Raw genomic sequence first — 13,431 nt, 5'->3', positions numbered from 1 at the left:
GCAGACAGCTTCTCTAAAGCTCCACAAACAACCCACAGGCAGTGCTACAACTTGTGTGTACTCAGGTAAGCTCAAATCACTGGGGAGGAGGAGAGGAATCAGAAGAGAAAATGGAAGGGAGGGGTTAAGGTGTCTGCACAGAACAATTATGTGAACAAACATGCCAAAAAGTGGCCCCTAGGCCTACATGTCCATCCATTAAACAAAAACCAGATGAAGTATCTTTGTCCATGCAGTCTCCGTGGCTTGACCACTGATAAGGAGAATCTTTAGGGACAAAGGTGAGAGAGCTAAAGAGAAGCACAAGTAACCACTCTCAGTTAATCTCCATTCAGCAACCTGGCAGGTCTCACAAATAACAATTATGGCCACTTTTGTCTCCAGTTCCAGAGTTTATCCTTCCTTAATACCATTTTTAAGCCTAGCAGCTTCCTTTATTTAAACAAATGCAAAAATGTGTTAAAGAATGCTCTACCTGATATAGAGAATATTATTTCTCCAAAATTACAAGGTCAGAACAAAAGGTTTTGTCATCTACCTCAAAAACACTAAATGAGCCAGTTTGTGAGGCCAGACAAACATTTTACAAACCTTCTCTGAGGACTTCATGAGGTGCCTTCAGGTAACTGTGCTATTTTCTGAGACTGCTTGGCAAAATGACAAGTAATATTCATCTGTTCATTGTTGAGCAGTGTTCCGTCTGAAACTGTATAACCCAGAGGGAAATGAAAAAGGCAGAACAGTGCTTCTCAAACTTTTCAAGCCAAATACTTTTGATCAAATCAGAACCACCTAGTCACGCAACAATGTTCTTTCTATTCGCATTGAGGGCTGTAAACATTTCTGTAGCTAAAATAAATCACAGCACTACAAGACAGTCATCAGTCCTTTGACAGATCTGTGCACGGACTCTGCAATTCATCACAACAGCAAGCAGCTGAAACATAAATATCACAATGAAAACATTTAGAAAATAATTGCATAAGTTAACATGGGAATCTTGCAACCCAATTAAAAAAACAACAACTGTCTAAAAGCGCTCAAAGCATTTCAGAGTCAAAACAGTCCAATCTTAAACTTCCCTTCAGAAAACCAGATCTTAATTTGAAGGTAAAAAGAATAATATCTCTGCTTTTTTTTTTTTTTTTTTTATCACCTAAGGTTTTGGCTGTTCTATTTTTAGGCTGCAAAATTGTTGTTCACGGATCAGCACAGAGAACTTGCATCCCACGTTACCAAAGTACATGGATTTTGCATTAGTCCCTTACGCACAAAGCTTCAAAATAAACTAAATAATAAAAATATAAATATGAAATACTTATTAAATAGACCAGAATTTAAATAAACAAATAAAAAAATAAAATGTGTTTTTTATATTATACTTTTCCAATGTGTCATGTACCACTGGTAATAAGGACAAAATTATTAAAAAAAAAAAAGAATTCTAAATCCTTATATATTTTATGGTATTTTCTATCTCTTTTTTCTTTCTTCAAAGGCATAATATCTATTGACATTTTCATCTACTTGCATTCATCATCTGACATTTTTGGCAATTTAACCACTTTTCACAATAAATTGGAATCGTCCAAAAACCATCATAAACTCTGGATTCTTCAGTAATCACCTGCTGATATCTGTCAAAGTTTGCAAACTTAATAATCGTCTGAAAGCCCAATTATATTACTCATTGGGAATCTGAGCCAAAGGGTCATTTACTCTGCTTTTAGTACAACTCCACAAAAGAATCTGCTGCCAAATAACAGCATTAATGTGAAGGGCAATTTCAACTCCTTTCATAAAGCTGATGTTGATTACGTGCGCTAGCTGTAAATTGGCCTCCATTAGAGTAGAAGGGGGGCAACAGTTATTGAAAACAAATTACTTTTGACAATGTCAACCACAAATTTCTTTAGCAATCAAAATCAAATCATTCTTAAAAGCAAATGCTAATAATAATAATATTGGATTATGCCTCTAAATAAGCATGATTCAATAAGAAAGACATTTAATTAAGTTCACTCAATGAAAACAACAGTGTTGGCTGTACGCATCTGCTGTATAATCCACTTACTGCATTTATTTACTTATACAACCCATACATGTATTGTACTTACATACATATGTAATTTTATATCATGGGTACTTGGCATGACATGACAAATTCCCAGTTTGTGTAACTTATTTGGCTAAGAGACAAGAAATCTGATTATAATTCAGAAAGCAAGCCCTCAAGAAAATTGACTGATGTTTTAAAAAAAAAAATTCAGTACGAATCTCCAAACAGCTCACGCCTGAGATTATAACATATATTTTTGAGAAGTCAGATACACTTTTATACACAGCAATGCCTTATAAAACAAACTACTTAATCTGACCACACAACTAGAAGCATTTTCTCGACTTTATTGGGCTTAGTCTAAATAAACATTCTATAAACCAGATCTTAATCTTTACAAGCAACAAAAATGCCCTGTTTTACAACCTTTATGAGCTGTACTGCAGTGTTGCATTAAGATAAAGACTAAACAGCCCATTGGATTTATCTCAATTTTCTGTCTTACTATATGAGCTCTACCTGTAGAGTGATTTTGGCTGCTGGAACATGACAGGATAAAGCTGTGTCTGAACACAGCCTCTGAAACAGCCGCAGGGGATACCTGGGGAATTAGTGTGGCTGCCACAGTGGCTCTCATGCCTACAAATAACATCAGCATTCTGGCAGCCTTGATGTCAATGATCCAGTATTAAAGTTTCATAAGCACACAATTCACAAATGAAATTCTGAAAACTGACTCTAGGTCAGGTTGAATATCTAATAACAATTTGCGCATCCAAATATGTGTACTTTTACTGCTACACAGAAAACACCTCAAAATGAATCAGAAGATTAGGGAACATGGGTGCCGCTAAGACTAATGAATGGTTAATTAAAAAAAACTTCTGTTACAGAAGAGTAGGGTTGGTGTTAGGTTGGTTTTCAGACTTTCCTCAATGTGTCTGTCTTTTTGCTCATTGGTTCACCTGGAAGGCAGAATTTGAAACATGTAAGGCACTCTCTCATGGGGAGGAGCAGGAGCACTCACCAGTAAGCAAATATTAAGGCATACTTGAACTGCGTGAGGGTCCAGGGGGGCCTCTACATCTCATCAAGTCCATTTCACGGTCGTTTCATGAGGGTGAGGACAAATTCTGTCTGTTTAAGGAGGTGCAAACCATTCTAGGGAACCACACATCAAATATGTACAGCAGTTCTTGACATTCGGAAATCAAGTTGCTTTTTCTAACGCATGCCCCTCAGTTGAAGCATCATTCCTAACAAATGAACAATTCAAACAAAAGACATTTGACATGAACAAAATAAAAATCAAGGAAACATAATTTAACACACTTTTATGTTTGTATACTATACTGTGCAAAAGTTTGGAGTCAGTAGGATTTTTATAAGATATTAATTAGTTTATTCAACAAGGATGCAAAAGCAAGAGTAAAGACATTTATAATGTTACAAACAACTATTTCAAATAAAAGCTGTTCTGTTGAACCATCTATTTATCAAAAAACGTTAACACATATACAGTGGCTTCCACAAAACTTTAAGCAGCACAATTTTACAGTATTACTGTTTTTTACTGTATTTTTGGTCAAATAAAAGACTTAAAAATAACCGAAAAAGCACAAAATTCCTTTATAATCATTTGACAAGCAGTTAAATGAAAGAGAAAACTTCATTTAGAAAGCAAACAAGTGCCACAAGACATATTGCAGAACATTCTGCAGAATCCTATTGTATAATTGCCAAACTTTAGAAGACACACACACCTCGTGCCAACTTCTGTTAGACACAGGCTCTTTGTTCCAGTCAGTGAATAATCTAATTAGCATGCACCTAGAACAACAGTATTAAATGCCAAATCCATAAAAAATCAAGTCAGTCTTCATCTAATGCTTTTATGATAGATCAACAAATTAACCTACTCAAGAAGAATTCAAACTCATACCTGACCGAACTAAACCATGCAAAACACTCATGAGTCTTCTCCCATCCTATTAAAAAAATCAATCTACATTTTATGTACAGAATCGTGTGAAGTGACACTGGTCTTCACCAGATGATTCCATTGTGGCTACAGAAGAATGGGAGTGGGAGGTGAGAGCATTTCTTCAGCCATGGGAAAAGAGAGACGGTGCCATTACAAAACAGTGTGCTTCTTTATAGCCCATGGAGAACAATGAACAGGCTGTCAGGAGGGTCTCTGAAACATAAAGCCTCAAAGCCTACTAAAACAAGTAATCGGCATTTGCATACGTAAAAGCGGAAGCCTTTAATGTTTTCAAGTGGGCTGTGTACACAAAAAGAAAGAAGAAAGACAAGTAGGATGAAAGACAAGAAAATCAAATAACGAAGGAATGTTGATCTTTGTAAAAATGTATCTAATCTATCAGAATTTTAAAACTATCATAAACTTACTCAGCATTACCTAATTAGCCAGAAAATGGTGGTCATTAAGACAGACAATTACCCTTCTCAAATGATATTATGGTGGCTAAATATAGACGAAAGATTTCATCACGCAAGTCATCTTCAAAGTGAAGAACTTGTTTCTAACATATCAGCTTTCATTTATTTTGGCAATCAGGCAACTCAGGCAGGGACTTTGCTGGGTACTAAGTGCACTTGGTGGGTTTATAATTGGACAGCTTCATTCAACCCATCAGAGAAAGTTTGAGATTGAAAAACGTTTTTCAATAAAATGATTTAAACCCAACCAAAGCTCTATTAAAGTTTTCCAGTTCAATATGCCAACGTGTCAATCAAAAGACATCCCAGACGGAACTAACTCGTGGATTCTAGTTATTGCTCTCCCACAGTCACTCCTTCACAAGCATCAGGATGATGCAGATAGAGATGCACACGTCTATAATCCAACCAGTCATATTCTAAACATCCTGAGGCCAAAAAAAAGAGGTTGAAATATCTTACCACTGTCTTCGATGGAAAAGTGGAATGTGTCGCTTGTGGCATTGTCTCCATCTCGAAGCACGTAGCATATATGCATATCATCGATGTCATCTGAAGGATGAAACATTCAAAAGGAAGAGTTACTTTTTAAACTATATTAGACTCTAAGCTAAGCTCTGATTCACTTGATTGCATTATAAAAAATACTATATAGATCCATTTTATCATACATTTAAGATTTTTCAGAAAGCCACAATTGACTGCGCAAAATCAAGCATTACAGAGAAATATGTAATACATATTTTTTAGAATGTTCATATACTCACTTGTAAACATTCTATATTTACATTTAGTCATTTAGCAGACACTTTTATCGAAAGTGACTTACAAATGAGGACATCATATGTTAAATCAAATTATATTGTATGGTAAACCTTTCATTTTACCTTATCTTATTTATACCTAAAATATATTAGAATCTTCTTAAAGCAGCAATTTTCAAACTCATTGCTGCCAAGGATGTCTAATTATGATCCCCAACAGAAGGATCCAAAAGTACAAAGGCAGCTATAGAACGTATTTAAGAGTAATTTGGATTTACCAGTAATGTGTGGTAAAAATTCAATAATTGGCAAATGTATCATTGTACAAAAGCCATTAATCTCTATAAAAATGACAACATATTTGTTTATTACTTTTCTCAATAGACATTGGCTCAAATAATTTATTGGTTTTATAAATGTACAATACTGTGCAAAAGTCTTAAGCCATTATAATCTCACACAATTTCTATCTTTTGCTGTAGTGTGTCAGTAGCAAATATGTTTCCATTTCCAAACATTCCTTTTCCCATTAATTGTAATAATCCAGTGAGATTTTTGTGTGCATAAGGAGTCTAACAACAGCCAGTGCTCCACACAGAGATCTGATCTCACCATCAGGATTACATAAAGAAACATAAAAAGCTGAGGCAGACTAAACTCAGAAGAACTGTTGCGATGTCTCCAAGATGCTTGAAGACTCTTGAAATAACTGGCTCTTTTTTTGTGTGTTTGTGTGAAAATACTAACGTGAAAATACTATTTATTTTTCCTTAAAGTATAGCCCTGATCCAAATGGCTCAATTGAACTCCACAAGAACCATTACCAAAAGCCCATGAGTCAAAATAAAGACTCTGAGGAGGACCATAAGGGCACTGGGTGACATTTGGGACAGGGTGTATATGAACCAGGTTAAAAATCACTTTCAAATAAGGGATTTCACCGATCTGCTCCTGCACAGAGCTCTGCAGGCAACAAACTACATTATGTCTGAGATTTATCAACTGGGCAGTGTTTAATTTAGACTGAAAGTAATATGAAGCTCTGAAGCTGTAATACATCAATTCCCTTCTGACTGAAAGGAGCTATAAAGAGCTGCAGGTCTCTAGCAGGTGCCCATCTATTAATTTCTCCACTACCCTCTCTTGTGCTCAAACTTTGGAGTGCATTTCATGTACGTGTTTTTCTGAGAGTGTGTTACATCCACAGTGCTAGCCTATCTTCAATATTTGATGTCAAAACATTTCTCTTCAAAGCGGCCAGCTCATAAAAATGTAAACCCATCATTTTCAAATGCCCACAAGGGAGCAGCAACTTTATTCACTGTCAGTAGCCCACACCATCACCCCCAACTGTGCTAAATTCACTTCAAATATTCAAAGAGCATCCTAAAAAAAATAGCTTATTTAGAAAGGGGAAACACAGTGGCAAGTTGAGCATGCCCCCTGCTAGTTTTGACATTTACAACTTTTTACAGTTATACTAAGAGCTCAGGTCTTCACTGTAACTCTATGACTTGTGTAACACAATAACAGCTGTTTCATTTTTAAACAAATGAATACTATTTTGGTCATATTTGATGTGGCACAAGGTGCACACTTTTTCAGATTATGTTTCAATATTTCAGGACAAATCCTCCTTCATAACACTGTTGAGAACATAGCAATACCTATCATTTAGGATCATGAATCAATTTACCCAAAAATGAAAATTGCTCATTTATTCACTCTTCTATCCAGGCTGCTCTTCTCCATATAATATAACGAAGAAAGATATAATATGCTGTCAAGTTTCAAATCATCTGTATTAAAGGGATAGCTCATGCAAAAAGGAAAAAACTGTGATCATTTACTGTATTCACCCCCGTGTCATTACAGAACCAAAAGACTTTATTTATTTCATGCACAGAAGGTTATCTTTTTGAAGAATCGGAGCTGTTATGATCACTAGTGCTGAGCAGGTCTGTGGTTAGAGTCACCCTTCCTCCTTCTTTCAGAGAAACGCCTTTGCTGATCACATCAGGGAACACCATGTCTATTCCACCAACAGTTACATAGAAGTATCTGTCAATCAAAGGGTTAATGCCATCAGTAACATCAAATTTAATAAGGTCACGAACTCCCTCTTGTCCATTGTGAATGTACACAATCATATCTTGGTCAACCTCATTTTGTGTGAAGTTCATTCCAACAGTTATGTTTTCTAGAGCTCCAAACGGTGTTCGCTTTTAAAAAAAAACCTTGATTTGGTCCATAACGGATGATGTAGGTCAGAATGCTGTCTTCTGTATCCAGATCAGTGGCTTTTAAAACTTGATTGCTGATTATTTTCACCTCTCCTACTTCTATTTCAAGGCCATCCTTAATTGCCATCCTTGGGGTTTCATCGTCAGCCAAAATGACCATAATCATGACGGTTTTCTCCACTGTGAATTTGCCATCAGTAAGTAGAACATCCAAATTATCCTCTGTGGTTTCTGAATCATCATGCTCATAGACAATACTTGAAGCCTCTTGTATCTGATCGAGTGTGAAGTTTGTGATAGGTATAGTGGCTGAGATTAACTGATTGAGGATATATCCATGTTTCGGAGGTTTTGAAATAATAAACGTGAGCTCATCCGCTGGAACATCAGCATCGGCGCCGTTTAATATTGGAGTGTCAATCACAATGTTCATGCCCTCCATTACAACAAACTCTCTCATATGAATCTCTGGCTTTTCGTCATTGGATGGGATTATCACGATTGGGAAAAAGTGTCTCTCTGAAAAGTTTATCCCATCTGAACACCTGAAAGTAAACCTGTCCTGAACTGGCTCGACACCTTTATGAATACTTTGCACATAATAAATGTGTTTTTCCCAAATGTCTTTAATGGTGAAAGCGCTAATAGCAATCCCTGATCTGGATTTTTCAGAGCCTGGAGCAGGGGAGATGTTTTCTACGTATCCTGAGGTGGGCTGTACAATAATTGTGCAAAGAAGGTCATCATTAGGGGTGTCGATGTCATTAGCACTAATATGTGAGATTTCAATAACGTTTTTCTCACCCTCCATGACAATGAATTGGGGGCCCACAAAAACCTCAGGGGCCTGACTATCCAACGGCAGAATAGTGACTTGTACACGAACACCTTTGATTTTATTTCCCCCAACTGTCCATTCATCAGACATATCAGTAAGAGTAAGATTAAAGAAGTCTTGTTTTGTTGTCAAGCCAATTTCTCCACTCTTATGTGCATATACTACCAAGCCACTTATGATGTCTGCTTGAGTGAACCTATTGGAGGGCACACCATTTACTAATACTTCACCAAACACTGGGGAGTCCTCTACGATAAAGGTTAGCCTGAGGTCATCAGTGTCCTCGTCTCTACCCTGAATGACATTGGTGGTGATCTCAGTCACTCCATTCTCCAAAACATCTATGTAAGAGCCAATAGTGCCCTCTGGAAGGCTGATGGTTGGTGCTTCATCATCAATAGGCTTCACATTGATCCTGACAGTGATTGTGACAACGTGGACACCGTCACTGACATCCAACTGGAAGAAATCACTGGTTGGCTCATCACCATTATGAATGTAAGATATTCTGCCAAAAGATAAATCATCCAAATTAAATGAATTCCCTTTAGTCATATCAGTGAATGTGTACTTAAACTGGCCGTGCTTTGGAAGCTGGGTGATTGTAAACAGAATCTGTGAGCTGTCCGTGTCGGCATCTGTGGTGTCCAGTTCGGCACCGTGTGATGACGTGCACCCCTCGTTCTTGCACGGTAAAGCCTGTGTTGGTGATCTGGGGAGGCTTGTTGTCAACAGGCTGTAATAATATGGTGAAAACTCCATTAGCGCTGTTTCCTGCCGTGTCCTCCACTTTGTAATGGAATTGCACCGCATGCGGGGTTATTCCGAGCTCTAGATCAGGAGGTTTGTAGGCTATCTTGTGATGATTTATCTGTGCCTGAGTGAACTCTGTGACTTCTGAATTTGGACTCTCAGTTAAAACGATGCTTCCTAGAATGCCAGGGCTGTTCTCATCTGTGTCAGTGGGTGGCTTGGTAATTGTGTATTTTAAATCTCTGTCTTCTGAGTCCAAGTCTGTGTAGCACAAGAACTTCTTTCGAAAATAGGTGAGCTGGTACTCATGAACGGTCACTTTCAGAGTGGTACCGGGATACAGCTCTGGGGGTATATCATCAATGGGGAGAACTTTGATGATGAAAGAGTTCTCACCTGATTGGTTCGGTGGGTCATTGTCATCTTGTACATGGAAAACAAACTGGTCCATGATGGTCTTTGTATTATGTGGTCCGATATGCCTGTAAAACAGCTTGCCTTCTGTAATGTCGTAATGGAACCATTCTGTCACTACTTTCTCATACATCTCATCTTGGGCATTGAATCTCCATGTGGATGGATCCTCCGGTGCATCTGATTGACGAAGTATCACTTCTCCTATTGTAGAGTATGGAGGCACCATGATGAATTTAATAGTTGAATCCTCAGAGTCTATATCTGCTGCACTAAGCATTAAAGAAGAAATGGCCATCATTTGGTTTTTAAACACAATTAAGCCTGTGTTGGCATTGATTATGGGAGGTTCATCATCAGTTGGCACCACAGTTATGGGAAATAGAAACTCAACTTCAGTTTTTCCATCTGTCATTCTGAAAATTATATTATCGCTGTATGTATCGCTGCCATCATGCTGGTAGATGACGCTCCCGACATCAAGATCTGCTGGGGTGAAGAATTTTCGTCTTGAACCCAGAACTGTGAGCTCTCCATTGCGAAGGCCATTAATAGCTGTGATTTGGACGTGGTCTAAGTTGTCCTCGTCACTAATTTGTAGGTTTTGTGAGATGGACAGTGCCCTCGATTGACCCTCATAAAGCAGTTGGCCAGTGTTACGGGTCACAACCGGAGCTAGAGTGTTCATGGGCTTAACTACTATCATAAATGCAAAAGGGTCTGATAAAGCCCCCTCGGTATCTACAACTTCAAACTCAATTTGGAAAATTCTCTCCACATCTGAATCCACAGAGGGAGGCTTGTAAACTATTTTAAGATCTTTCAGGTCTGCTTGATAAAAAGATGTGATGGGCAAATTCCTGTCATCCGTGCTCACAATGTAGCCCTCCTCAAAGGACAGCGGGGAAGTGATGTTGAAGATTAAATCATCAGGATTAGATTCCACATCCTCAGCGGCAAGCATATCATGGGTTATAGCAGTCATTACAAACTGGTCCACTTCCATCATCATCATTGCTACAAAACTCGGTTTAGGAGCCGTGTTTTCCTCACCTTCCTTTATAATCACCACGATTTGGAAAAACTCTTGCTTCAGTACATTTGCTTCTTTATCTTCTAACTCTAAATACATGGGAAAATAATCACGGTTTGGAGAACGATGTGTAAAAGTATGCTGATAGCGAATGTCCATCCTGACAAATTCTTCACAGTCCACAGGTTTCCCCAATTTTCCATTATCAATCAGCTTTCCATACCTGGGTAATGAGCTGCCACTGGCCAGATATGTTACTTTACACAAATGAGCATTTCTATCATAAGTAAACTCCAGGATTTTCTTATCAATAGGATTACTCATTCCAAGCAGTTTCTCTACAGTTACAGGCATGTGTTTGGTAAGAATCTCAAGCTGAGTGAAAATCACCTCAACTTCCATCATAAAGGGAATGATGACTGTATCAGTCTTAGTATCATATCTGACCTGAAGTCTTACTCTGTCTTTTGAAGGGCTCCTGGATCCGAAATGCGAGTATTTTACATCACTGGGACCAAATTCACAAGGAAACTTTTTCGGGGACAGCTGTCCAGGTCTCTGTGACAGCGGGTCATTATCCAGAACTGTTATGGTGCACTTGTCGCCGGGCTGAACTTGGATAACCAGGTCATTGATTGGATCAATATAAACAGATCTGCCGAAAGGAACCCGCACTCCATTATTGGCAACAAGAATAGCATCCTCTGAAAGTTCAGATCTTAAACCGTATGTTAATCCCACACTCTCAAATCCCAATGCAGATGATGCATCGAGACACAAAGTCAGTATAAAGAGAAACAAGTGCACATGAAACGCTCTACGTTGCCGCTGCTCTGTTATACTCCGAGCCATTTGTGATGTAAGCCAGAATTACTACTACACGTTCGGCACAGTCCGTGGCAAGATGAGAAAGTGAAGCAAGTTAAAGCGCGCTGCAGAAAAATCTCCCATGCGCATCAGCGAAAACGTGCATCATTCTACCTGTGCAGCTGGCACTCTGAATAAACTCCATGCATCGCGTAGCGTCGCGAGAGAAACCACGCCCCGCTCTCACGCTATTGGCGCACGTTTACGATGAAATGCGGTCGGAGTGCTCTGATTGGTCGCAAGCGGTGTCACAGCGAGGCAAGCGGGGACAGATCTGCATGAATTCAGAAGAAATTACCTGTTGTGGCGTATTTTGGCAAGCCGTTTTACCATTCCTTCCTATACACGTCCTAATATCTAGTTTTATTTACTATGATGGCTTTCACTTTGGTTTATTTAGAACACCATACAGTCTATGACAGAAACCTTAATTTTCCTTCTGACTCCTGGCATCCCACAGCCTCCTGTACAAATGTAACTTGAAATTAAATAAAATAACGTTTAAAAATATCAATTATCAATATTTTTGTAAACTGTGCTTTAAGCTTTACAATGAAATAAAAATGACATGAAATCCAACACTTCTGAATTTCTTCTTTATTTAAATTGCAATCTAAACATGTTTATATGTACTTTTTTTCTAGAAAAACTGAAAGAATAAAATGGATTGATACAGTCACATATCTTACCACATTGTAGCCTTCTTGACAGAATCTGGCACAGTCATCAAAGTCTGCACTGGACAGGAGAATGCTTCCTTTCAGCACAGGCTATACATAAAGGCATTCAGTCCAACTGTTTATATATTGCAAAGTTTTTAATCTAACACTGCTGTAATATTTTAAAGAAAAGAAAACACACCCTGTTGATTTAATAAAAAGTAAATATTTTCCACATTTTATTTAAATATATTTTATCCAAACAAAAGCAAATTATTCTGTTTTGCACATATATAGTATACATGGGACTGGACACATGAAAACATTCAGCTGCCTTTTTGTTCTAAGGTTTTTTAGAATATACCCTCTAAATGAGACTCACATGTGATGGGTTTAATTGATTGATAAGACGTGCACATCATTCTGTGCATCTGCCAAAGGATGTGAGAGAAGAGAGCAGGTGAGAGCAGGTATTGGAGAGAGAGAGAGAGAGAAAGCTAAATGAAGATAATACACTCAACAGCGTTATGAGCAAACCATATCATTAGATTTTATTTGACCAATGTATTTAAACTGATATGAAATACAATAATGCTTGCATGGTAAATTATAAAGGCAAATGGTTTATTTAATAAAGTAATCCAAAAGTTATTGTCTTTAAAAAAAAAGAAAAAGAAAAAAAGAAATCTGTATTTCATTCAACGTATACTGTTGTAAATTTATCATATGTGAAATTCTGCATAAATGATAATGTGAGACCAGTTTCAATAAAAGGCATTTTTGAATATTCCTGAGAGTGTTACGTTCCTACTGAGAAATTTAAAGTACCATAAATACACAACGGATCCTCTGTCCACATGCACAGTCACACAAACTTAGACGTCCAACTATTTTGGCATCCTGCTGTTTGGCTGATGTTTCCAGTAAGGCTTAAAATTATGCACATCACAGAGGAATACAGCCCTGTCAACACCCCCAGTGTGAATCAGACATATCATATTAGAGGTGTCTAGTGCTGATTGCCCATTCCAGAGATTAGCAATTTTCTATTTGTAATGCACGATCAGAAGAGCATAAAAGGTACTGTAAAACTGTATGACACAATTAATAAGGTATATGCTTTCTCACTTGTGACTTGCATGAAGAATAAAAAAGGTTTTTCGAACACTGACTTCAGGGAAATGGCCAAAGCGAAAGCTCTGAGTGTTTATCCACTGCCACTCTGTATTTAACTTAATGGTTACTTTCGTTTTATTGGATGTGTAAGTCAGATATTCTTAAAAGATGAAAGGCAGAAGTGAAAAAGGTTAGCAGTTTGAATGTTAGATTTTCTGCATT

The 13,431-nt window shown here is 37.7% G+C and overlaps 1 protein-coding gene across 1 annotated transcript in view; it reads right to left on the bottom strand.

The window, feature by feature from the left end:
* Positions 1–11,803, bottom strand: part of frem2b (FRAS1 related extracellular matrix 2b) — a 65,477-nt gene extending 53,674 nt beyond the window's left edge. The window contains 4 exon segments of the mRNA XM_059533562.1: positions 4,985–5,074; positions 7,211–7,511; positions 7,513–9,024; positions 9,026–11,803. Of these exon segments, the coding sequence (XP_059389545.1) occupies positions 4,985–5,074; positions 7,211–7,511; positions 7,513–9,024; positions 9,026–11,419 (4,297 nt within the window). The 5' untranslated portion in view covers positions 11,420–11,803.
* Positions 11,804–13,431: the final 1,628 nt, after the last annotated feature.

This window comes from Carassius carassius, chromosome 41 (genome assembly GCF_963082965.1).
Source record: "Carassius carassius chromosome 41, fCarCar2.1, whole genome shotgun sequence".
Classification (NCBI taxonomy): Eukaryota; Metazoa; Chordata; class Actinopteri; order Cypriniformes; family Cyprinidae; genus Carassius; species Carassius carassius.
This window is presented reverse-complemented; position numbering and strand designations above follow the sequence as displayed.